Source organism: Etheostoma spectabile, chromosome 2, assembly GCF_008692095.1.
Source record: "Etheostoma spectabile isolate EspeVRDwgs_2016 chromosome 2, UIUC_Espe_1.0, whole genome shotgun sequence".
Taxonomy (NCBI): Eukaryota; Metazoa; Chordata; class Actinopteri; order Perciformes; family Percidae; genus Etheostoma; species Etheostoma spectabile.
In genome coordinates, this window is record NC_045734.1 from 25,886,426 (window position 1) to 25,912,123 (window position 25,698).

The 25,698-nt window shown below is 39.9% G+C and overlaps 3 protein-coding genes across 4 annotated transcripts in view; 1 reads left to right on the forward strand and 2 right to left on the reverse strand.

Annotated features, from left to right (window-relative positions):
* The window catches only part of LOC116697461 (homeobox protein unc-4 homolog), a 20,837-nt gene extending 8,526 nt beyond the window's left edge, over positions 1–12,311 (reverse strand). Inside the window, exons 1-2 of the mRNA XM_032528825.1 lie at positions 12,178–12,311; positions 11,118–11,200 (exon numbers count right to left, since the gene is read on the reverse strand). The gene's annotated coding sequence lies outside the window, so the exon portion shown is untranslated. The remainder of the gene's footprint in view (positions 1–11,117; positions 11,201–12,177) is intronic.
* On the forward strand, positions 11,753–18,930 carry LOC116697236 (ubinuclein-1). Of its 2 annotated transcripts, none has more exons than XM_032528566.1 (14): positions 11,753–12,441; positions 13,248–13,352; positions 13,565–13,663; positions 14,183–14,236; positions 14,365–14,453; positions 14,572–15,163; positions 15,260–15,330; positions 16,388–16,520; positions 16,617–16,735; positions 17,137–17,259; positions 17,363–17,506; positions 17,621–17,671; positions 17,752–18,377; positions 18,879–18,930. In XM_032528566.1, exons 1-13 carry the CDS (start codon positions 12,208–12,210, stop codon positions 18,350–18,352), a joined length of 2,415 nt encoding a protein of 804 aa, XP_032384457.1. In that variant the 5' UTR covers positions 11,753–12,207; the 3' UTR covers positions 18,353–18,377; positions 18,879–18,930. The 2 variants fall into 2 exon arrangements, with proteins under 2 accessions (XP_032384457.1, XP_032384452.1); XM_032528561.1 differs by having other exon boundaries at positions 11,755–12,441; positions 14,102–14,236.
* Positions 18,931–20,038: 1,108 nt separating this feature from the next.
* The window catches only part of LOC116697595 (hemicentin-2), a 6,798-nt gene continuing 1,138 nt past the window's right edge, over positions 20,039–25,698 (reverse strand). The window contains exons 2-7 of the mRNA XM_032528910.1: positions 24,604–24,808; positions 23,107–23,182; positions 22,095–22,233; positions 21,680–22,012; positions 20,817–21,047; positions 20,039–20,556 (exon numbers count right to left, since the gene is read on the reverse strand). Coding sequence (XP_032384801.1) covers positions 20,489–20,556; positions 20,817–21,047; positions 21,680–22,012; positions 22,095–22,233; positions 23,107–23,182; positions 24,604–24,808 — 1,052 coding nt within the window. The 3' untranslated portion in view covers positions 20,039–20,488. The remainder of the gene's footprint in view (positions 20,557–20,816; positions 21,048–21,679; positions 22,013–22,094; positions 22,234–23,106; positions 23,183–24,603; positions 24,809–25,698) is intronic.

Genomic DNA, 25,698 nt, shown 5'->3' on the forward strand with positions numbered 1-25,698 from the left:
TTTTTTTTTTTTTACTTATATCAGGACTTTGGGTAATACAAATTACTGCTCCTCTTCAAATTAGAGTGTTTACTCCTTGCTTATAAAGGATTTATGATTTGTATTAATTTAGAGAAACTAAAACACTTAAGTTGCAAAAAAACATATGCCATAGTCATCATACTTCTCCAGAATGCACAGACACAGGGGGAAATCAGATTTGGGTTTCTTCGTTTTCGTCTGCGTTTCAAATCCACCTCCCGACAGGACTGGAATCAACCAATCAACCGACATGACGTGCAGGTCCACGCAACTTGACCTACGCGTCTGAAACCAGTCACCAATCACACCCTTCTATGTGTGTGTCTGCGGAGGCGTTTATGTGTACCTTCAGGGAAGAATTCCAGCGAAGTGCAGCTCTGTTAGCTTGTTGGGTCCAGTGCTTTGATCTAAGTAAGGCTTCATGCTGACATGCTGACGGTTAATAGGTAAAGCTTATTATCACCATTTTAGTTTAGTGTGTTTGAAAAATTCATTTTGCAGGTATGTGGTTAGATTACAAATCTGACCTGAGGATGGTGCTAGATGGAAAGTTAGGGGAATCACCAACGTTATAGTTCATCCTACGTGAGACATCACACTCAAAACCACAAAGATCAACCTCATGGTGGCACCAAAGGAAAATCAGGAGATCACCAAAGTTGTTAGGATTCCTCCTCTGGAGACAATGAATGTCTGTATGGAATTCTGTGCCGACTGACATTGCCATCCCTAGAGCAACAGTGTTGCCATGGCTGAAAACCCGACCGACTGATGATGCCATAAAATGACAAAGTAAAAATTTAAATTTAAGCTTATATTTTAAACAATGGACACGGCTTTTTCCAATCACCAACAAAGACATTTTAGCAAAACTGAATACATATGGAAATTCTGAGCAATGTGTGGTGTTTGCCTGATCTGGCGGAGGTAACAAAACATCAAATAAAAAAAAATAAAAGGAAAGAAGATTACTGCAATTAAAATTTCAAGTTATCCTATCGAGTGAAGGGTCTTGTCTAATGCAGGGGAAATGGTGCTTGAATTGAAGTGTGCATTGGAAAAATTGAAAGGTTTTTGAAATGTACAATCATGGCACAGGACAGGAGCAACTGAGTGTCCAGGTGGACACCTTTGGGGAAGCGATGGAGGGAGAGGGAAAGATTATACATATAAATTGTAAACGGTGTCACCGGGGCCAAATCTTGCCCGGGGCGGTGACTGCTTCATTTTGTGTTAAATTTCTTGACAGAAAGCCACCCGCGTGCTGGTGAATACTGAATGGTAATCAGAGCTGGTTGAATAAGTGCCTTCCCCTCCCTCTTCCATTACTGTGAATTAATTCGACTTTATTTATCCAATTTCTGGAGCTGACAGAATGTTAATTTGAGTTGAGATTTCTCTCTGCTGTTCTGCCTGTGACCCGTAGCCCTGGGATTGGCATGTTGTAATAACCTGAATCTTTCACCAGAAGCTCCGATAATTGTTACCTTATTAGCATGTAAATTGTTTAATTAATATTATTATGAAGAACCATATAATCCCTCAGTTACTTGACCCTGAGTCCACACACGAGCCGGCTTTCTGCATTTCAATGTCTAGTTTTTAAATGGACTCTTTAATGTGAGCGGGTCGTCGGGCTGTTATAAACCCCCTCTCCCCAATCTCAGTGCAACTTTAAACGGCTTGAGAGGCGCTTTTGATGTCACCCCGTCTCTATCTCTCTCTTCTCGCTCTCTCCATTCCCTTTTTATTTCTTTGCTGCTCTTTCTGATGTGTATTTATTCTCCTGCTGCCAGTTTTGAACATCAAAATCCAACGGCTTCTTGTCATTTGCTTATTAAAGCTCTTTTTCTTTTTTTTTGTACAGCCCCCCCCCCCCCCCCCCCCCCTTTCCCAGTGGCTGCGCGAGCCAAACACATGCAGTGCTCGATGAAAAACAGCCCTTGACATGAGGTCCTAAGAGACCGCAGCATTAAATTTGCTTTTCTTCCTTCCTCCTCCTTTTTTTTTTGTTGCTGGGCGCGAGTGACATTGTCAGATGCTAGCTTTAATTAATTTGATAATAAGATGGGCGACTCACACACAAGCCAGGGTTCGGCTTGCCTCGCCTCCAGCCTTCCTCCCCTCTCTCATCTCTCTCTCATCTGCAGGCAACACAACCTAACCCACACAAAAATGACTGTTCTGTCTGTCCTAGCTATATGTTAACGATGCTTCAGCCCAGAGTGATGCAACAAACCCCTGTACTGTATACCCAGTGGTCCTCCTGGGATAAAATACACAATGCGTCCATGGTTAAAACAACCTGGTAAAAATTGGCATTTGGACGCTCTGAACATGCTGCAGATCCCAGTGATAGTAGACGTGCTGATTGGTTGAAAAGCTGCACTTTGTTCTGGTGACATTTTGACAAGTGGGGTTAAGAAAGGGACAGGATTAAAGTTGTGAGGTTCACAGGATCACCACGGCAACGTGATCTTGTGGGCAGGCGTAGAAATAACACGCCACTTTCAGGACATTACACGTCTCATGTACAGTAACTTTTTGCGTGTCATTAACTCTCTGTTCTCATTTCCAAACCAAACTACTACTATCATGGTTTAGGTTCAAATAAGTATGTTTGTTATGTAAACTAAGTTACGTGCGTAAGTTAAGGAGTCAACGTAAATAATTTAATATTGACTGTTGGTTTCATACTAAACGGGAACAGCAGTCTCGAGGTGAAATTCCAAATTTGTCTCTTTAGACTATGTGACAATACAAGTCAGTAGAGACTAAATGGCATAAAATGAATGTGCAAAAGAACGTGCAGTGATAACACATGAAATGACTTAAGAAACTGGCTTATCCATTCTGGGATATGGGAAAAACACTCTGGCTTGTTTGTAATTCTGTAAACCAATCACAGCCGTCCTGGGTTGTGCTAAGCCCCGATAGCGGCGGGAGATAGTGAGAGGGGAGGGACATCCTGTGCGTGAGAGACGCGCCGGGTATCAGGCTTTATACCAGCAATGTACATCCGTTGACAGGCTAAGGTACAACACACATTGATTTTTAATATTCATATTATTTCTATGATTTGCGTGCACAAGCAAACACGTTCCAAGTGTGATCCCAATTCCCACAGTCTAATTATCCCTCCACTTCCCCGATCATTTTTAGATTTAAATGAATTCTTATTTTGTTGGCTTTCCTTGACTTCATCCACTGTGAAGCTGAAGTTAGTACTGCAATGAAAACTGGTACTTGAACATCATCTCTGAAGTGACTGATTTTAACCTCTAACCTCACTGAAATTTCCAGATGTCTCATGAAACTTTAAACAAGGCTCTCTGCGGGTCTCTTTTGCACATTAAGGGTAAGTTTTACAGTAGAAACAGACTGAGAAAGTAACCTGGGTTTCGGTTAAGTAGTGATGCTTATCAACAAACTGCCATTGCATCAGCAAACAGCTAGACTACTGCATAAGCTAGATTCTTCATTCTGCTAGTTAATAATAGCCAACCATACATATGGGAACTTTCTGCGTTTAGTGCAAGTTATCTTAACATCAGCATGTTACCATTGCCTCACAGAGCTGCTAGCATGGCTGTAGGGTGTGGATAGATGATCTACAGTGCAAGCTATCAGTCATTTACCAGTGATGGGCTGCATCAGGATGGGCCACAGACACAGTTTGCTTAGGTTCTGTGAAGTACAACCACAGTCTCACACTGTTGGCCACTGAGCAGCTCCACAGAATGAGTATGGGGTTCAAATGTTTGCTCAATAGCACCTCAACTTTGGGTACTGAGGGAGGGCTGAGTTTAAGAATCAAAGCTTGTGGCCACATCAGAAGCAAATAAGCTCCCAGGATAATTTTTAACTCATACTAGTCAAGTCATTTCTTACAGAGGTTAATGTTTTTGTAAGTATTTATGGGTTTAGGTTAGAATCTATTTGATTATGGTATTTATTTTTTAAGCTCACTTCCGACTTCATTTCAGTGATATTTTGCAAAATTGTCTGTATGTGTCCAGGATACATTTGAAAGGTACAAGGTAGCCAAGGTAACCAGTTTACATCCCATACTTCACCTGAGGATACCTGTCCTGTGGGAATGTGTGCCCTCAACAATCACATAAAGGTCCTTCTGTTACATTGACATAAGGGCCATAAGGGCATGAAAAACAGTCTGAATAAACTCCGCTGGTGCCCAGGAAACCTCTTTTCTTGTTTTTGTGGAAAAAAATGAAACGTGACCATCTACAGAGAAGAATAAAAAATCTCTTTTGAGCCGCAAAACCCTCAATATGCCTCTTGAGAGGAGGGATCAAGTCATATATTTTTTTAATTAGCAGTCTAAGGTGAAGCAGTGGAGAGTTAATTACTCAATTACTGCGTACAAGTTAATTTTTAACTATCTGAAATGAGGTCAGTCATTATTTAGGCGATTGGTTGATAATTAAGAGTCTAATCTAAATTAATTGTTGAGGCAGTTTTTGATCCTGCAGTGTGCTTTGTGCAGTCTAAAACCAGGAGAGGATGCCATTCCAATTAAAAGTGAAGGGATTTAATGTATTGATGTTTTTCCCGCAAATCTTTTTCCTGACACGTAATGGAAGCTTTGATAGTTTATAAAAGGAAAGAATCCATTTTCCAAGTGTGTTTTAGCTCCTTCTCTCCACACAATTAGACATTTCCTCCATCTAATTAGGAGTGTAATAGTGCCTCTGACAGAATATTGAGAGGAAAATGTTAAATGTGATTTAAAGTTATTTTCTTTAATTCACCTCTTGTTTGATAGATTAAACATTTTGTCTTTGAAATCACAAGTGTGTGTGTGTGTGTGTGTGTGTGTGTGTGTGTGTGTGTGTGTGTGTGTGTGTGTGTGTGTGTGTGTGTGTGTGTGTGTGTGTGTGTGTGTGTGTGTGTCAAACTTCCTCTGGAGCCATACTTCCATTTCAATTAAAAATAACTTATCACCTTTCCTAAAACACGCTTAATATGCCAAAAATGTTCAATGCTTGAAAGAGTCCAAAATGCAATTTTAATTGTTATCAGCAAGTCGGATCTCCCCCTCACTCTCCCTTTTTCTCTCTTTTTTTCTGCCCACCCCCTCCCCCTCCCCCTTTTTTCCTTGACTGTCTTGGCACAAGCCGCACAGAAATAGACCTAATTAACCCCCCTACCCCACAGGGAAATCCGCTATGCAAATTAACATTTTCAAAATATAGTAATGATATAATTTGAGAAATAGTGACGCCAATTTTTCATGCACTGGCTCGAGGTATTTGCATATACATTTTAGCAGCCCAGTAAATACTTTCTTCTCATCTCTTCATCATCTGGAGTGTGTGTGTGCGTGCGTGTGTGTGTGTGTGTGTGTGGTGTGTGTGTGTGTGTATAAGGTGGATGTTAAAACAAATGCTCAGATCTGATGGGCACAGAGGAAGAATGGATCAGCCTATTCGGCCACTGGCTGGCTACTGGAGCCCAACAAAACCATCTGCTGGGAGTAAAATGGTGGAGGGGTGAAAAGAACGAGGAGAAAGCCCCCCCCACACACACACACACACACACACACACACCCAAAGAGCTCAGCTTAAAGCCGCTCTGTAAACGGGGAAAGATGTTTTAATTAGGAAGCAAGTTCACGCAAATCTTATTTAAATCACTTTAATGAATAGCTCAGTGAGAGTGTGCACCGAAATGAAAGGACTGCCGCTGAAACAATGGTATTTTCTTTGGTTCCTGTTTGGTTTTCTCAGCTAACCTCATGTCTCCTAACCCTTGTAATTTCAATTTAGATTATAAAGCATCATTTCAGTTTACTAAGTATTTCATTACTTAATCAAACACAAATACTGTTGTTTCTATGTCCTATTAGGGACCCAAGTGTGTCCATATAACACCTGGATTACACGAGGACCCTGAATACACAGCCAGCACACCCTGTACAGTATAATGATCACATGCATAAGAGAAAACAATAGTAGCTTCAGGTATATGCAGGCTACACTTCATCCCATTTATTTAGAGGTATTCGGTGGATTCATGCAGAATTATTCCTGAAAGAGATGTGTAAATACATCCAATTTGCTCTGTATTCTGACACATAATTTATTGTTAAAGCAAGTTCAAATTTAAAGAACTCCACATAGTGAGGGATAATGAAACAGAAAGCTAAGGAAGCTGTTTTTTGGATGTCTTTTCACTGTGTTGGCAGCAGTTTCATCACTGTTTGTCCATCATTTTATCAGCAGATTACAGGGCTTATGCCAGAAGGTTAGTGTGTATGCCTGTAACACTCTAGTGTCTTTTGCTTAACTTCATCAATTGCTTACATGTAATACTAAATCACTCTCTAACTAAATGTTTTCTAAGTATAAAGTTCCAGTCCAAATGAAACAATAAAACACAGAGTTGTACATTGGGCTGCTCAAGGGGAAAAGTTAACATTCCCATTACTGTAAATTGATGAGAATCCCTTTACTCGTCTTATAGGTTAAATAAGTGTAGCAGGACTTAGATCAGTCAATGCAACTTTTGATGTTTTATGAAGGTTGTTTGAGCCAAACAGACACATTCAGCTGTCCAACTCACAGATAGTCATGGGTTTGTCCATATTGTAACCATTGGGCCCTTCTGTATCTCTGCATTACTTTACAGGAACGTGTTTGTGATGTTCTTGGATTGCCATCGTTAGATAGATCATCCAGAGAACTACCAGGAGAGGGAAGGGTTTTGAATTTACAATTGTTTTTCTTTTATCCTTAAATATTCCGTTTTGATGCTCACGAGTCAAAGTCAGATGGGTATTCTTAAATCTTTTCTTTAAGGAACTATGATGCTACACAAACCCTTTAAAGTCTGATGTGTCAGCCAAGATTAAACCTTGTGGATAATTATATGTTCATATTTTCTTTAGGAATTGATTCTTAAAAATGTTGTCAGTACTTTACATTTTTCTCTACATCAACTGATGAACACTCAGGGACATGTGAAAACGCTTTCACACAGCTGTGATATTAACTCACATAGGCATTCAGTTGAACATACTACACATACTAACATGTAACACAGTATATATATCAGAATTGAAGACACAGACTAAAACTGCATAATGAAACTGAGCCACTTCCCTGTGGATAATCACTTAAACTATAACTTGTTCATCAATATTGTGGTTGCAAGATTACAAAATGATTCTGGCATTTCTGCACTCCCTTTTACTCTTTAAATTAAAGTGCAGTTAAAATATATGAGTTAAACAACCACAACCACATAAAAATAGCCTATATTTTTCTTGCAGCCCTTTTTGTTCTTGTCATGACAGCATGCAGTCGATGGCACGCAGCCAGAATGACAGGACAGTTTAAGCAATTAATGCTCAAAGATATCAGCCAGTGAGTGAAATAATTTCAGATAAACTGCCAGTCCACCAAACACAGCCTGATGATACCCCTCTGGAACATCCCATCCTAACATATGCCTAATTGTTTACTAGTGCTTGTTTACATAAATACAAAATGTTGCAGGGGAGGGGGGAGATGTGGGGGTTGGGGGGGGGGGGGGGGGGGGGGGGGGGGGGGGGGGGGGGGAGTGGAGTAGAGGAGAGTCGGTACACGATGAGACAGAGCCGGAGAATTAATAACAATTTGTGGCAGATAATTACTTATCAATTAAAGCTGTTATCCTGCCTAATTAGGCAACCTTCATTAAATTCAGCCAATTTAAACCTTAATCAAAGTTAGCGGCGCCTGACAGCAGAGCGAGGATCAGTGGAGGAGCGCCGCCCGGTGGAGGAGAGGGGTAGGAGTCCCTCAGGGTATTTCAGTTTTACTTATCTATTTTCCATTGCTCTTAAAATGGGTGAGAATTAATGGCTTTTTATATTTTCTATCAGCATAATTATTAATAGTAATAGTAGTGTAGTGGTAGTGGTGGTAATAGTAGTGGTAGTGGTAGCAGTATATCAAAAGAAGGCTACTTTTTGTTTTGTTTTTTCCCATCTTGTATATACTTAAATATTTGTTCTTACATTCTTATATTTTTATTCTTATATTTTGTTATTATAATTATAATTATTTCATGTATATTGTATGTATGTATATTATGTGTGCTGCTGTAACACTGTAATTTCCCATTTTTTTGGGATCAATAAATATCTATCTATCTATCTATCTATCTATCTATCTATCTACTAATCCATTATTGCAAAAGTAGTAATATCACAAAGTAAATGATATGCTACAAGTACAAGTACTCAGACTGGGCCTTTCCAAGTATTATAAACAATACATATTATTATGAATGGGTAAGCAGATATTAATTTACTAATTATGTAAAATATATTAAACACTAGGCTACATTGCTTCCCTTTAGTATTTCAATCAAATGGAAATACTGAAGTAAAGCCCACACAAGGCCTACAGGTCAGGCGATAAAGTCGGACCCACATGAGTTTTGCCGACATGTTTATTAAAAAAAACGATATGTAAAATGTTAACATAACTCTACTTTCAGTGTTACTTTAAAACCATCACCAGGAGCAGGTAAAGGTGTTTCAGTTAGACTGATGATGTCATCGGCCATCAGCACACACAGCTCTGGGTGTTGATAGGTTTTTGATTTAGTATGTTTACATATAACCTGTTGTATGTTTTTCGTGTTTTTTTTATAAGCAATTACAAGTTTCTACGACACCCGTACATGCACTTTATATTCATTTGATTTGATTTGTGTGTGTGAAACAAACAAAACCAATAAGCAATATGTTGATACGAAAGCTTCAAACTGCTTTGTCGTTTTGTTGTTGTTGGAGTATATCTCTAATGAGGTACCCCAAAAACCCTTGCCACACAATAACCTGGGGTTTTGGGACCCTGTAGTTGTTCCCATTGTCTGGCTGGTAATCCAGTCTTCAGTACAAGTACATTTAGAATTGTACTGAAGAAGAGTACTTAACTACATACTTTCCACCAATGATATCATCGGTGGAAAGTAACTCAGTAGTACAGTAGTAGTGTAAGAAGTACTCAGATCATCTGCTGAAGTAAAGGTAGTAGCGCAGAGTAAAATACTCTGTTACAAGAAAATGTCCTGCATTCAAAATGTAACTTGAGTAAAAGACCAACATTAATCATTACAGATGTTTACAAAAGCCTCATATTTTAAAAGATAATTATTAGCTTTGAATTTAAAATCTCAATTGCCCATGTTACATGTAGGCCTACATTTTGCTGTTAAATGAAATAAATTTAAATCTGGAATGTAATGGACGCTATATAAATAAGGTAGCAAAAAATGGGAACGCTGAAGTAAAGTTTTCCAAAAGTGTTCATAACAGCATCCTACAGCATGCAATTATTTTAAAAAAAAGGTCTTATTTTTTTACAAAAGCCATAATAAAAATCTTCCCTCGTGCACATAGTGACTGGGGGTGTAACATACACTCCTTCACCCTCTGCCCCGCCAGCTCTGGTTTTTTAAAGCCTTCACTTCCAAGAACTGTTGTGGCCAATTGACAACAAAGCACACGCTTCTCGAGGCGCCTCGACATGAGGAACGAGTTAATTAATATTGGCTCTTGTTTGGTCTAGTTAATGAACGAGTGAATTATGCACCTCTGGGACACCGCCTCCCCAATCGGTTTAAATTATCCCCCGAACCCCCTCTCCACATTGTCCTCCAATTTCCCCACTCTGATCCTGCACTGATGGGGTCCCTGTCACCAACCAGACCACATTACACACACACACACACACACACACACACACACACACACACACACACACCACACACACACTACCCCTGCCGTCTCATCTGTCTGTCTTTGTCTGCTCTGGTGTATTTTAGGTCTTTTGTCCAGCACATTTATTGACGCTTTTTTTTTTACCAACGCTTCTGTTCGACTCGCATCATCAGCTCAGGGTGGCAAATAACTTCCATCCATTAACTCGTTGAGATGGGAGGCTAGTCAAACAAAGCAGGCGCAAACCGATCCTCACACACACACCCACACACACACACACACACACACACACACACACACACACACACACACACACCAGTTGTACATTCATCAGCCCTTTGTTCTGGACATCTTCACACCTCCTTCTGTTCATTCTACGTAGTTGTTCTCTGACTTTAACTCCTCTAACTCAAAGATCCTTCTTTTTTGTGTCAACTATTATAAAAAGCCAGTGTTTTCAAATGCCACCAACTAATTAAATCCAATTAAGATTTTGTACAAGTCTGGTGAATCATGCACATGTTGGTGTCTAGCTGTGCTAATTCAACTTTCACTTTAACACACAACACACACACACTGTTCTGTTAGTCAGAGAGGGGAAAAAAAACATCCATATTATTTGCATTAAAAGCCTCGCACCGTGAAATTCATTTATAATTACAAAGCGGGGTCCTGTGTGTGTTATGCAGATCAGGGACATGTGTGTGTGTGTGTGTATTGAATGGCTCGGATTGGTTATTTTGTGATATGCTAACACAGAATGTATGGTGACAGATTGCAATTATCCCGTTATTGTAATTGTCAAAGTCAATTCACTGCAGGCCGAGTGCAGGCTGCATGAAACAGACTTGGGATTTACACACGACTTAGATTTGGTCTCTTTGACCCTTTTTTCAATCTAATTTTAATACAATCTCGGCTTTAAACAAACACACTGCTGTTAGGCCATCACCTCAGGCTACAAGGTTACATGATGAAGGCTGTGTATTCATTATTTTGAGCTTATTAAGTGTCAATTTTATGTGTTGTGAAATACATATAGGCTGTGTGTTTTAGCATCTGGTAAGCAAAAGTAATGTTTTCTTTTTTTTTTTAAACCTATTACAAAACAAAAAGAGGGCCTGGGCCTACTATTTATACTGTAGTGATTTTATAAGATGAATTGGCTAACAATGTCCATAAAATCTATGATAGCCTAAAGCTGCTGATTATGAGTGATATAACATTCCTATTATAAGACGTAGAGTTTTCTGAACGATATCTGTATTTTTTTGTCAAACAGGATATGGATCCACCGGGTATCTGTTTGATGTTGAGGATTTCATGGTCAAACTGAAGTATGTCAGTGTTTTTTACTCACAGCATAGTGCGCTCATCCCCATGGATCTCCACCGCCCCCGTGTGGTGATGAACCTCCACTACATGTAATGTGTCTGCATCTCCCTGTGTACAGCATATCTATAATTATAATAATAAAAAATATAATAATACTACTACTACTAATATTTTTTATATAGCCAAGCACCTTTCAGAAAAGTTGATAGTGATTTACAGAAAAAAAAACAGCAGTATACTATTCTAAACACACGATATTAAACAAAATAATTTTAAATAATTTAATTATTGGCATCATTAAAAGATTCTTGATTATAACCCATGCAGAAGCAAAAGAGATTTCCAATCCACGAGAGCTGTATCTTTGTGCTGATGTTAAACATCTGCTGGTTTTCCTTCATTGACCCCAATACCTAAAGGGCAGTGCTTATTCTTTACTCTATTTATGCTCCTATGTAATTTTAAAATACTTTTAATGTCCTTATTTAAAAGATAGACTACTAATTTAAATTACAATTCAACATTTTTGGTGGGTTAGCCTTTTTTTTGTAAATGCAGTCACTAGCCTGTGTGCTGGACAATTTTTGGTGCTAAGCAGTTGCCAGGCAACCAGCACAGACTACAGTAAATTGGTGCTAAGAAAAAGTCCATTGCATAATAATAACAACCTCCTTAATATGGCGGATTGACAAAATGTAGCCTAAATTATTAAGTGGTTTAGGTGCATGCGGATTTTGTTTGACAAGGCAGCTAGGGTTAGCTACTTTCCCGTTTCCGGTGTTTGAGCTAAACTAGCTAACCGGCTGCTAACGTCTCCTTTTCAACACAAGCTAGCTAGCTAGCTAACGCTAACTTATTTCCCAAAGTGTCAAAACCTTTCATTTTAGCCATATTTTATTTGATTAGACTATTTGGGTTTCATTATTGAAGGCTAGCTAAATAACACCCATAATGACAAAGCAATAAACAGACACTTTTCAACGAGATTGGCAGCAGCTCGAGCGCAGACACACCTGGGCAGACGTGGGCACACCTGCATCTGTTTCTACCTAATTAAGCGGCCCATGCCGTGTTCAAACACAAACCGGCAGAGTCTGATCGTGTTGTGAGGTGTGATGGCTGAATCTCGGAGAGTGCAGTTGACCAGGTTGTCCTGTGATGTAGTGCCTTCATCCTCTGACAAGCCGCCGGCCTCGGTCCAAAAGTCTCCGTCAGGGGTCCTGCAGGGGAAAGAAAACGGTCCGGACCGGCCTGCTGACACAGACACTGTCCGACTGGTGCTCACATTATCTGAGCCTGATGAGAGGAGTTTTTCGGAGTTTAGCTACAGTCAGCTCATTGACAACAAGGTGGGACTTTTATCTTAATTATTCCTGGAATAAAACAACTGAGTTCACTTATGGTTGAAACTAAGACTTCAATGTCCATCTTTTGCAGCTGTGGGGCTTAAAAACCAACAAAACAAAAAATCATCCATACCCAACATATCTTAACTTTTAACCTGTCGGGGGTCATGACTGGACTTGTAGGCTATCAATTAACAGAAAATACTATCTGTTTAAAGAGTTTAAAAATCACTAGATGATTACAGCTGTAAAAATGCTAAGGTTTGATTCTCTCCTTATGTCACATCAATATCATGATTAATCATTTTGGAAATACTTTTAATAGGAACTTTTATGACAAATTGATTGGTGTTTGTCATTATTTGTACTACTTACTCTTGATGTACAATATATTGCACTAACCTACTTCAAGGTATATCCAAATTAAAGTTCACTTTGATGTATTAAAACATGGCTAATCCTTTTAGCAATTAACACTTTTTGATTGTTTAAAAAAAATAAAAATAACCAAATGGTTATCTATCTTTTAACTCACTCAAGATTGGCCTTTTTTGTGAAGAGTTTGTGTTGGTTTCCACCAGAAGCCTTTTTCCTCTAAAATGCACAAATAAGAATGACAGACTCTAAATTAATGATGTGTGTATGGTTATCTTTTGTTAGTCTTGTTACAAACTTAGCAACCGGCCCATGCTGTTTTGCAGCACAGTCAGTTCATGTTAAAACTGAGCTAAATATGTGGCTAGGACTCGCACCTTTTTGTTAAGTTTTTGTGTAAAATGTATGAGTGACACGAGACTTTACATTTTTAGACCAACCACAGAAAAGATGAAGTCCCGCTGAACAGATTTGAAGAGGGGGAAAAGAGAGCGAACGATGAGGTTGCTGCTCTTTCAAGGAAGTTTGAGGAGAAATATGTGAGTTTTTTGCAAACCTGAATTATTGGTAAATGTGACAGATTACGCCGTTTTTAGTTTGATGAAGACAAGTGTCACCCCTAAATTGTAAAATTGGTTTGAATTGGACCAGATCTTTTCTATTTTATCTCTTTAAGTAAACTCAACTATGCATCAAAATTACAAAATCATGTACATATGACGCAACAATGTTTGGCATCGTCTCGTTGCAGGGTGGCAAACCTAAGACAAAGAAGGACCGTATTCAGGATTTGATTGATATCGGATACGGTTATGATGAAGAGGATTCTTTCATTGACAACTCTGAGCCTGTAAGTCAGTGTTAAAGCATACATTTCCATTTTTACCTAATTCTTATATCAACATCTTTTTGAAGACCTGTTGTGTTGCACAATTCTTTTTATAGTTTTGATATTGCAATATATAAGCCTTGGTCTTAACTAAAGTTATGAGGAAATGTTGGCTTTTCAGCATTTTACTTCACTGACCACAGACCAGATATCTTCTCTGCTCGAGAAGTGACTCCTTGCAAAGGCAGTTCACTCTGGTCAACAAGTCTCAAAATCAAAATGCATTTTATTCCAAAAATAAGAAAAGTTTGCAGTCACTCTGTTTCCCTTCAAATGTATTCCTTATTTTGACATTACGATGCCCATCAATCTCAAGCTCTTCTTTGGCTTGTTTTAACACATTTCTAATTGACAGTGTTTTGGTCTGATTATAATCTTGCTTCTGGTTGGTCTCTGTAGTATGATGAATTTGTGCCGGCCTCCATCACCACCAAATTTGGTGGATTCTATGTAAATTCGGGCGTGCTGCATTTCCGCCAAGCTTCTGAGACCGTTTACCTCCCAACAGAAGAGAAAACACTTGAGCCCCCAAAAGTAAGCCTAAGAAACATGCAACGTATTGTAATGGAAATTTTGTTAGTGTCAGGGAACAGAGTTAAATTTCAGAAGTGATTTGAATACCGAAAACTGTTCTTTGTACTCCTTCCAACGTGAATGTTTAGAAACGTAAAGTCAATGGAAGACAGGATAAGCCAAAGAAGTGCTGCAGAGAAGGTGGAGAGATGATGAGCAATGTGGATTCTAAGTCAAGGTGAGGCTGATCAACGCAATACTGCATCTTGCTTAGAGCCAATTTGACTCTGATTGTAGAACATTGGATTTAATGATACTCCAAATGATAATTCTGTTGTAAGCATGTTATCTTGTAGCGCTTCATCTGAAATTGGGCTGGGTGGCGAGATCATGAAGAAGAAAAAGAAGAAAAATGCTGTTGGCACATTAAGTGTCACCAGCATGTTGAAAAAGTTTCAAAGAGAGAAGGAGAAGGAACGACAGAAGATGGTGAAAAGTCAGATGCCAGCTGCAATCATGGGTGAGGTCACGATCCCTCTGTGTCCGGCAGATGCAGGCGGGGGCGGAGGGTCGGGATTGACAGACCCTCTCGTCAGTTTAATTGGTTCAACCAATGACCACGCTCTCATCCAAGCAGCCAACACCGTGGATTTTGATATTGATTTAGACTCTTTATTAGATGTCAGTGAAGAGACTTTTTCCCCAAAGCTGGTTCCTCAACCTGGAACAGAGACGCAGCTTTTCAGACCCAAAACAGATGGTGTGACCCCGCCTGATGCTTCTCCACATGTCCAACCGCTAAATACAAAGACTAACTTACAGAAGGAGCCTCATTCAGAGCAAATGCAGCTCCTGTCACAAACCAGTTCCAACTCCCCTCATCAGTGTGTCCCGCTGCCAGAGGGACTTGCCCCACAACTGGAAGACAGCATTAAAAAACTCACGACGGTAAGCTTACATTTTGTTATACTTTTTGTGAATAGCATTACTTGTACGTGAACAAGTGCAGGATGGACACGCCAATGATGTGCGCCAATTTTTCAGGTTGCCAAGACCTCAGAGGGAGAGTCAAAACTCAAGTTCTTCACCCCAGAAATTAACTCAATCCTGCTTGAGTAAGTCATCTGACAACACAGACAAAACTAAATTTCGTTGCATTTTACACTATATACACTGGAAGACTTTTTAAACCCTTACAAACTGCAAAATGACCAGGCAACAACTTTGAGTGTTGCAGATTGCACTTGTGAGAAAGCACGTCAGATTTGGGTCATTTTCTAAAAAAAAAAAAGCTAGCCCGGTCCAACCAGACTCTGGTACAGAGAGTCTGGCCCCTCTCCATTAACAAGTGTTAACTTCCTTGAAGGTGGGCACTCTGAAGTTTAAAACTATTGGATCGGCCCAGGGCCACTCTGGATCTGAGATAACCAACCGCTAGCTCAGACATTCTGTAGTACTGAAGAGAAATGAAAATTGAGTCGGAGTACGTAGGAGGGCGGAGCCAGGCTAAAAAAATTGCCCTGTGGACTTTTTCTGTAGACCAAGAGTTTCATTTACATTGCGTGTTTCATTAAAATGTATTGTGTAAGTCCCTGTGCATGGAAATATGAACAAAACAGGAAACCACTCATATAAACATTAATCCATAGCGCTTCTAGTGATCAAAAGGTCAACAGGGCACCTTAAGGTCACATTTGCCCACAACGGTGGAATAAATATCAAAATGTTCAGTAATGGTCTGAGGTTCAGTTGATTGAAAAATTAAAATCTTAACTTGCAGATGTGTGCTCGCTCTCCAAAGTAGCCTGCCATATATTCTTCTGCAGAGTAATGCAGATTCTCCACAATCATAAAAATGAATCATGATAAATGGGACTGCATGCCTATCGCCTTTTTAACATTAGAGAAGGTAAATGCTTCAAATTCCTTATCTTTCAGATATTGTACATTATACACTGATGGTTGTGAAACTGCCATGTAACGTGCTGTCCTGTTCCTTAAGAGCAGCTTTGGTTTGCAATGCCCTTCTTACGGTCACTTTGACAAATAGTTAGGTGGATGATGATTTACTTGTATTACACACAAATCTGTGTGTGTTCCTGGCTTAAGTTGCCCATTGTGATATTGTGCATAGATAGTAAGCGTGCAGCTCTCTTGACTGTCTTGATCCAGTATTGAGTTGCAGTGTCGGGATCAGGGTGGCCAATTGCGCTCCAAGGTATACACACACCTGTCGTCGTTCCTGCCCTGCAGCAGAGACACGCTCCTCAAACGCGTGAAGAAACTGTTACTCGCACACATCACGGTGAGTTTTTTTTTTTAAGTTTATTACATTTTGTGGGTTGTATAAATATATTACATATTTGCATGGGATTTGATTCTTGAATTTGACACTGAAAAGGAGGAACCCCGTGATGTGGAGGTTCCCATGCAGAAACTTAAGGAGGCCATCGGCAGAGCTATGCCCGAGCAGATTGCATGTTTCAATGAAAACTGCCAAGTATATGAGCAACTCAAGAAGTAAGTTGATCTGCACATATCTTGTACAATCAATATGAAAAAATTACTTTATTTACTTTTAACTTGTACTGTTAGATTTCCAGTGGTCATTTACCTAAAATACTTAATTAAAATGCCAGGAGTCTATTCTTTCACACTGATTGACATGAATAACTGCACTTATAATGTCAAAACTTTGCACAGTATAACTGGTGGCATTTGGCTTTCAATGAATCACATTGTATTTCTTATCTGTTAAGATCAAATCTAGCTATTGATCTCTCTTACAGCAAAACCACATCACCCTCTTGAGGTTATTAGAAGCATTTCAAAGCCTTGTTTGCTTCTTTTGGGATAGAATTTGGACTCATTGGTGATTATTATCTATTTCAAGCCTTGCACTCTGCTCATGTCTATATCAGGGCTGCAGAGGAGGAGAAAGAAGGCAAACAGAAGGTGAATGTTGGTCCAGAAGACAATGTGGAGGAGAAAGGTGGGAGAAGGGGAGGTCCTAAGAAGTTGTTCAAATGGAATGAAGAGATAAGGTCAGATTCAATAAATATCACTAGATTATATGAAATTTCAGTTTAGTAACCGGCTGTAACATTCTACTTTTTGTTAACATGATCCTATTTTTCTCTCATACAGGGAGAGCTTGTGCCATGTGCTAAGGTTGAAAATGGAGAGATATAAAAAGGAAAGGAAAGGTAGTCAGGAGATGGAGGAGTATCTGAAGACTTTGTTAGAAAATGAAGTCAAACCACTTTGGCCGAAAGGGTGGATGCAATCTAGGTGTGTGTGACACTGGTGCATACTCAAACCTTCAGCTGTCAAGGCAGATTTTTCATACTTTTAAAAGGACTTCTTTTGCACGCAAACATCCCCCTTCTAAATGTTTTGTTTCAGGTTGCTGATAAGGGAGAGCAGGAAAATGTTGAACATCTTTGCGTCATTACCGTGAGTACAATGAAGAGTTGAGCTCAACCTCCAATTTTTGTCTTTTTTTTATTTTATTAGCACCGATTTTGTGTTCTCAGAGTAAAGAGGGCCCGCTCAGAGAAGAAGAGGCCATCTATCAGTGGTCCTCCCACTACGTCCGATGGCTGCAGGGTTCTTCAGGGGTCTTCACTACTGGCTGGACTTCCCCAAGACACAGATGATGTCTTTATCGAGAGCTCAAATATCTCCAACTATCTCCCGCTTGCGAAGCAGGAAGCAGCAGCCTTGAGAAAAGTGGAGGATGAAACGGGAAGGGTGACAGTGGATGCTGGTTCCTCTACACCCACAGCAGCAGACAAACCTCGGGTCAGCGCCACGTCTTCTCAGACTCATTCACTTCTGGATCTCCTCGCAGAACAAGCGCTGGCTCGGGAGCAACATTTCTCAGTTCCCCAGGAGCTCTTGGCAGCAGCTGTGGCCAAATACAAACTTTCACTTCAGCGCTGCAGCTTTGGGGTGGACACCAGAAGTCCTCCTCTTGCTCCTCCGCCTCCTCAGTCCAGCCCAGTCGGTTTCCCACTGAGTGGAATGTGTAAAGTTGCTTTGCCCCAGCTGCTGCCAGTTGGGGATTTCACCAGGCGCAGCGATGCTGACCATGTGCAGATAATCTCGGATGACGAAGACATTATTATGCAATGATGACTCTCAACGCAGACTTAACACGGTAAGTTGTATTTTCTTACTTTGTTTTTGTCACTTTGGGTGACCTTACAGATAGATAGATAGATAGATAGATAGATAGATAGATAGATATAAAAAACACACATTGATAACAATTAAAGAAACACATCCTCCCTTTTGATAGTCTCTGCTACAGATCAAGCAAAAACCTTATATATAAAACCTATAACATAAAGGCCCAATATGACCAAAAAATTCTTATAAAATAATTTCCAACATGCATCTGAACAGGTAAATTACCACAATATTCCTTTTTGATGAGACAAGTGAAGGATACGTTTTGCCCAAAGATCTTGTTTCATGGATCTTGTTTCTTTTTATAGTTGCACATTTGATGACCCAATGTCTTTCTTTATTCATAGATGGATGTCTACTTTTATAGATTTTAATTTTCTTCAATGCCCACACAGCTGTTCAGTGACATTGCTGAGACATTTTGTCATGTGGATAAAAATGTTTTGTTTTATTTTTTATATCCCTCTAGATAGACGCAGCAGTTTCCTTGGAGATGCACTGGACACACGGTGTGATCCTAACAGAGGATTTGAGATACCTAAATGAGATTCCCAGCAAATGTTAATAAGCTAATATTAATTGACTTTTTTTTTTTTGTCTCCAGCAACAAGCTGTTTATTAGCTGAAGATGTGTTCTGTGCTCATCTTTACTTGTTAGGATGACATGATTGTAAATGGACAGTAATTACTCATTGTTTTTCACATATGAACAGAAAAATTAACTCTCACCACTTTACACCATCTCCTGCAATAATTACCTCAAATAACCCTTTAACTGACTTTTGAAATGTGAATGATTTGTTTTGAATTAATAAATAATAAAGTTGTCATGCATGCAAGCCTTTTTTTTTTTTTTTAGCTTTGTCCTATGAGGGACAGCAACTGAAACAAAGTGTAAACTTTTAGTACTGTGTAATGCACCCTATAGATTTTTTTTTTTTTTTTTAATGTTGGAAAATGAAAAGTGGTGTACAGTCAAAGTGACCTTACTGGATTTTAAAACAATACAGGCAAGGCAGCTTTATTTGTATAGCACATTTCAGCAACAGGGCAATTCAAAGTGCTTTACACAAAATCAGTTAAACAGATAAAACAAGTACAAACAGTTAAAAATCATAAGCATTAAAAACCAATAAAACACATGAATAGACAGTTGAAAACAAAATAAACATTAGGACACATAAAACACAAGAATAAAAGTTACAGTGCAGCATAAGAAATTTAAAGAAATGAGCATTCATTTAAAGAAAGGCAGCATCAAAAAAGGTCTTCAGCCTTGATTTAAAAGAACAGAGTGGCAGCGGATCTGCAGGTTTCTACTAGAGAACGTTTCCCGCCTCGGTCCCCCTACAAGTTAGTGTGTCCAACCTGTCCATTACATAAGTGTCCATTACGGACTTAGACTTCTCTTTATTAATCCTTTTGGGATGACTCCCACAAGGAAATTGAAATTTCTGTAGGGGGACTAAAGCGTGAAAAGTCCTCCAGTGTTTTTGCCGGCTCAGTGACTGCTCCTTTAGTCTCTATACTGAAGCACTATACTTGCTAAATTAAGGATGTAATTTAGTTTTTGTGTAAGCTGGGGCCAACAGAATTGTTAGTTAGTCCCACATGTTACTTTTTAAAATCAAGCAGTTCTTATCAATGATTGACCTGCAGGTACGTACATTTTCATTGATATTTTGTTATTACATGAGCAGTTGAAGTCAAAGGCAAGAAAGAACTGCTGTTGGACACAAGATAGTTCAGCTTTTTAATGCACAAAAAAACGTGTCGCAGACCTATGATTGTGAATTAGTAAATTGTACAATCTGTAATTCTTTCTAGAGCAGCTTTCCGTCTGGAAGATATAAAAGTTAACTTTTGTCTGGATTATATGGAGACCAGTGAAGCAGAAAAATGTACCCGGGCAGAAGCTCTTAAAAAGTTCCACAAAAAAGACTCTAATGCAAAACTGATCCATTTGAACAAAGAGGAGTGACACAAGCAAACCAGGCTTTGTGAGTCATTTCTCACAGCACAATCCATTCATCCAAACCACATGGAAAGAAGAATCACGTTGAGTTCTTTTAGGATGTTTTAGAGACAGTTAATCATCTGAATAAGCAGGCTGGCCAACATGAAATGTCTGAAGCTGTTTGTAGTTCCTAGGAAGAGAGAAATTTATTTTACAAATGCAGGATGACTTTAAACTTAGTTTTACTCTAATTTCCTCTGGATTATTCAAGATAACAAAACCAAAAAATCTAAATCTCTCCAGAAGGCAGACTTGGAACAATGACAAGTTTAAACTTTTTTTAATTAGAACTAAATACAAAGAACAATGGGGGTCTCAATTCTATTGTGCAGGTCTGCAAAATGTATTGTAACAAAATTCTTTCAAATAAGGAAGATAACATAAACCTACCACTGCCAGCAAGGACCTCCACCTCCACTGTAAAGTTTTTCAGTCCAAATTGTCCTTTTGCTGAGACTGTGTACTTCCCAGCATGCTTTCTGGCTGAGTTAGTGGGCGGGGCAACCACCTGCCCTTCTCTGAACCAGGTGACTAATGGTGGAGGGTTTCCTCTCACCTCACAGCTGAGGCGCTCTCCCTCCGTCACCTGCAGCTTTGTAGGACACAAGACCTGTGGACCAACTGAGAGAAAAGAGAAATAAGCAGGAGGGAGAGGAGGAAAAGGCCGTTGAGAAAGACCGATCGAAAAGCAAGGTTGTGTTATTAGATTGTTGTCTTGCTTTGCCAGGCCTTCCTCCACAGCACTGCGAAGGAGGGTCTGGCTAGTCCACACAGCATTCCAGGATGGAAAAACGTGATCTGGTTTATTGGCATTCCTTTTAACCAATCACATTTGTCATAGGCGCTGGACGGAGGCTCGAGGCCTCTGCAAAATCTCGGGAAGAACTCGTTTTGGTGGAACGTGTACGTTTAAAAGTTAAGTTAAGTTCAACAGAAAACTTAGTCTAGCTAGTTGTTTGGATTCACCCTGCGGAGATCTGAGAAACAAGTAAGTATAGTCCTCATAAATCCACCAGAGTTTAAAAATTCTATCTCAAAGAAAGCAGCACGTACCGGACATCCGGCCAAAAAGAGTGGCAGAAACCTGGAAGTGGAACATCGTTGATATAGAATAGGGAATAAGTGAGAGGAAGGGGGATTTTGAAAAGAGGAAAGACAGATCTTAAATATTTACTGGAAAGAGACACTAGACAGGGAGAATGAAAGGTTAAAATGCCTTTTTTTTTTTTTTTAAGTTAAAAAGTTGTACTCACAGAGGACAGTGGCAGTGAGTTTTTCTGACCTCACCACTGGAGGATGCTTGATTCCTGCAGGTCCCAGTTCAAGCTTTGCTTCGCACCAGAACTGGCCTCCATCATCTTCTTCACTGGTTGTGATGTTTAAAGAGAAGATCTCAGTCACTGGTTTCTTCTCTGTGTTGTTGCTGGACTGAGGTTTACCCAGCGCTGTCTGTCCTCTGTAGAACGTCACAATGAGGTTTTTAACAGGAGCAACGTCCTGTACTGTACATTGCAGAGTGTACTGATGTCCCTCAAACATCGGCCCAGTGTGATTAACAAAGCTGAGGGACACACTATCTGGAGGCTCTGTGGAGACAGATCAACTGATAAACCACACATAAAATGATTAATTTTCTACCATCTCAGAAAGACAGAAATAAGAACTCACTGTAGACCGTTAGAGGGAGATTGATGTGACATTGGCCTCCATGTTCAGATAGTGCATAGCACGCAGGCTTCTCATTCCACTCAGTCATCCTGTCCACACTCCAGACCACAAAAGAATTCATACTGAGTTCAGGAGGTCCCTAAAATTTGCATAAGGTCGCAGATCACAATTTTAGATTTTATAATAGAATGTGTTAGAATGTGAGTGCTTGTTTGTTAGGTAAACATGTACAACAAAGTCAAATACAACAACCTTGCAATGAACGCTATATTTGTGAAGCTTATAATCGCTTTTTTTGGCATTGTCTGTCTATTTGTAGAGGTGGTGTTCAGAGTTTTGAGCCTTCTTGCGTTCTCTGAGTGTGTTTAGAGGGCTGTGCACTACTTTTGTACTTCTCAGTTTTGCGTAGACATAGAGGCATTTGAAGGCATTGATCACCATGGGCAATAATGGGAAACCTGCAACTGTCAACTGATCACCATGTAGTGATGGGTGTGGAGCGGTGACGGGGACAGCTGCCACAAAGACGGCGTAAACCCAGTCGGAGGTTTTGACTGAAATCCCCTGTCCACATCCTCCTGAACATGGAATCAAAGTGGGTCATATCCTTAGCCTCTTGCTGGGCACAAGGTTGAAGGAAGCCTTGAAGAAGTAATAATTCTGGCCTTGGCTAGCACAGGGGACTCCTGGAGTAGAGTGTGGGTACTCGACCTGAGCAGAGTAGGCAAAGTCGGAAGATTTGGGGCAAGCCCTTAACCACCTTGTAGCTAAGGCTGAAATGGTTCAGGTCAGAGTCAGCACCTGTTGTCTGAGGCCATTGTGCTCTGCTGGTGCAATGGTGGAGGGTTCCCGTTAGGAGTGAGTCGCTGCCCATAATGAAGAAGTTTAACGAGTGAGAATAGGATGGAGAGGGAGATTGATAGTTGGATAAGATCAGGCAGTGTTAAGTTACTCTTTTCACTAGCAAGTTGTTCAAGTCACAAACAGTATAAGAGAGCACTGATCCACTTACCAAGGAGACTTCCCAACCAAGACCAAAAAAATCCTCCCTTGCTACAGAGCAGTTAGCCGTGACTGGATCTCCGAACCTGTTGCAGGAGAGTTTACACACAGTCAGTTGTCTCGAATGTACACCTTAACAGGGAGGAAGTATGCATCTCAAAGTGATAACACAAATAATGACGAAGGTAGGTGCTAGTCCGAACCTTTTTTGGGTTCGCTTGACTTTTATTGACTGCATTTGTGCACAGATTGGGCAAAGTAAAGATCTTCAGTTTGTTCTACATTGCATGGTGTTAGGTTCAAAGCATCAAGTCAAAAATACACACGGACACAGACTTGCCTTTTGTGCTTTGCAAAGGGGATGAGCACTGAAATAGTTCAGCAGTCTTCCAAAGTACTCATCCCTTACTCTGCCTTTTTATTAAATGGCCGTAGACATAAAGATGTTTTACATAGATTGGTGTAGGATATCATATTCTTTGCTTCACCATTGGTTGAGCTGTGGCTGGGTGTTTTAGGCAAGTTTAGAATTTAACATTTGTTCACCAAAGTTGGATAGAGGAAAAATACCTTTCTCCACACAGCTGTCACAGCTGCAAGTTTATCTTATCTTACTCTGCAAGCTCGACACTCCTGTGTCGAGCTTGCCTCGCCTCAAACTTTTCTCCCTTTCTCAAGGTTTCACATAGTCACATGATAACTATTTCACAGTATAACTTTGTACTGTTCCCACACATGGCTTCCATGTTTTTTCTTAGTCACTAGTTTACATAGACATCAGTTGCTAAAGAAGCACAGATAACTGTCAGAGTAGAATATAGTTGGTATAAAGGTTTTAATCTTACCAAGTGAGGGAGTCCAGTGCTCTCAGGGTAAAAAACATCCTTTAACCAATGTGTTGGTAATATGTCTCATTACTTTGTCACATACACTGCATCTCATTTTTTGAATCATGTTATTGGAAAAAAACAAGCAGTTCTATGTAAAATCAGACATTCAGCACCCCTATAATACCCGAATGGAATGATTCTTAGTTTCACAACCAAATTTGCATTTTCATTCATGATGTGGCTCGGGAAATGGACGTTTAGGGTCCCATGCTGGATCTGCTGCCCCCGCGACCCGATACCGGATAAGCGGATATGGATGGATGGATGGATGGATGGATGGATGGAATGATTCTTAGTTTCACAACCAAATTTTCAGACACCACGACGATTTCCCTGTGAGATTGGCCTTCGAGTTGAATATTTGACTATTTGGGGTTCCCCTCTACAAGTATGTACATACTGCTGAATTATTAGAGTGCTTAATTATTAGGGTAATTAGGGTACTGGCACTTTTTTTGGTCCAATTCAGGCACTACCACAGTATATCTATTCTTTTGAAAGGAAGTAAGGAAGACACAAAAGTAAACATTTGAAATTAGTTTGAGCAGCAGACCCTTTAATCATTGAGCCACGGCACCACCCTGAAATAATCAGCAGCTATTCTTGCGTCGACATACCTGACCACCAGAGTGGAGGGTGACATCGTCAGAGGGCAGCGGACCTTTTCGGTTGACTCTCCAGAGTTGCTGATGAGGGTAGGAATGGGTGGTGGGAGACTGAGAGAAGGAGACGGTGGAGATGCCAGAATTGGCAGAGAGGGAGGTGAAATTTGTGACAAAAAAGGTGGAGCAGATGTGTGCATGGAAACAGGAGATGAGGTAGCTGAGTTCACAGGAGTGGTCGCAGAGTGGGAAAAGGAAGAAAGAAACAATAAGTCACTTGATGTTTCTTGATGGCACCTTCCAAATCATTGTGGATTAGGGGAGTTTCACGACAGTAATGCTCAGAATACACACTACAGGTAAAGGGTATTTATTTTAAAGAATATATACCGTTTCATAATTATTGTCTTGTTAATGTTCTGCACAGAATAGAACCTAAAATGCAAGATTGAAGGGCCCATTGGCGCTATATATATTATATGTTAAAGTATCTGTAGTGTTAAATCTCTGTTGATGCTTTTAACAAGCAGCTGAAGACGCACTTCTTTGAACTGGCTTTTGTGTCATGTTTGTAATTTTGTGTTCTTAAGTCTATTTTTCTTAATTGCAATTGGTATTTTATTCTTTTTTATTGTTTCTCAATTTACTCTTGGGTCTTTTCTAAACAGTTTTATCATCGATTGTCAGTAAAAGTTGCTATGTCATAAAGTTATCATATTAAATCCAATTACAGGAACAAAATGATAATGATGTATCTCTTCATTTGTTTATGTTGGTGCGGTAAGCTGTGTGACCTCATGAGTCATTCTCACTGTCTTTACGTAATACAGGCGAGGGTCAATTGAATTTTGCCATCTCGTAAAATAATACTCTTTTTAGCCGATCTATTGTGAACCATTGTTTCATATCGCGCTGAATACACCCAGTGTGTTCCTCTGAGGAAGGAAGGACACCCTGCCCAAGTCAAAGAACTCGCTCCTCTCTTCATGACCATTGTTCCCCTGAATCCTGAGGTTGTTCTGCTGCTTATCAGATGATCTCACCCACAGTAGCTCTCTGGTGTGTGTGTGTGTGTGTGTGTGTGTGTGTGTGTGTGTGTGTGTGTGTGTG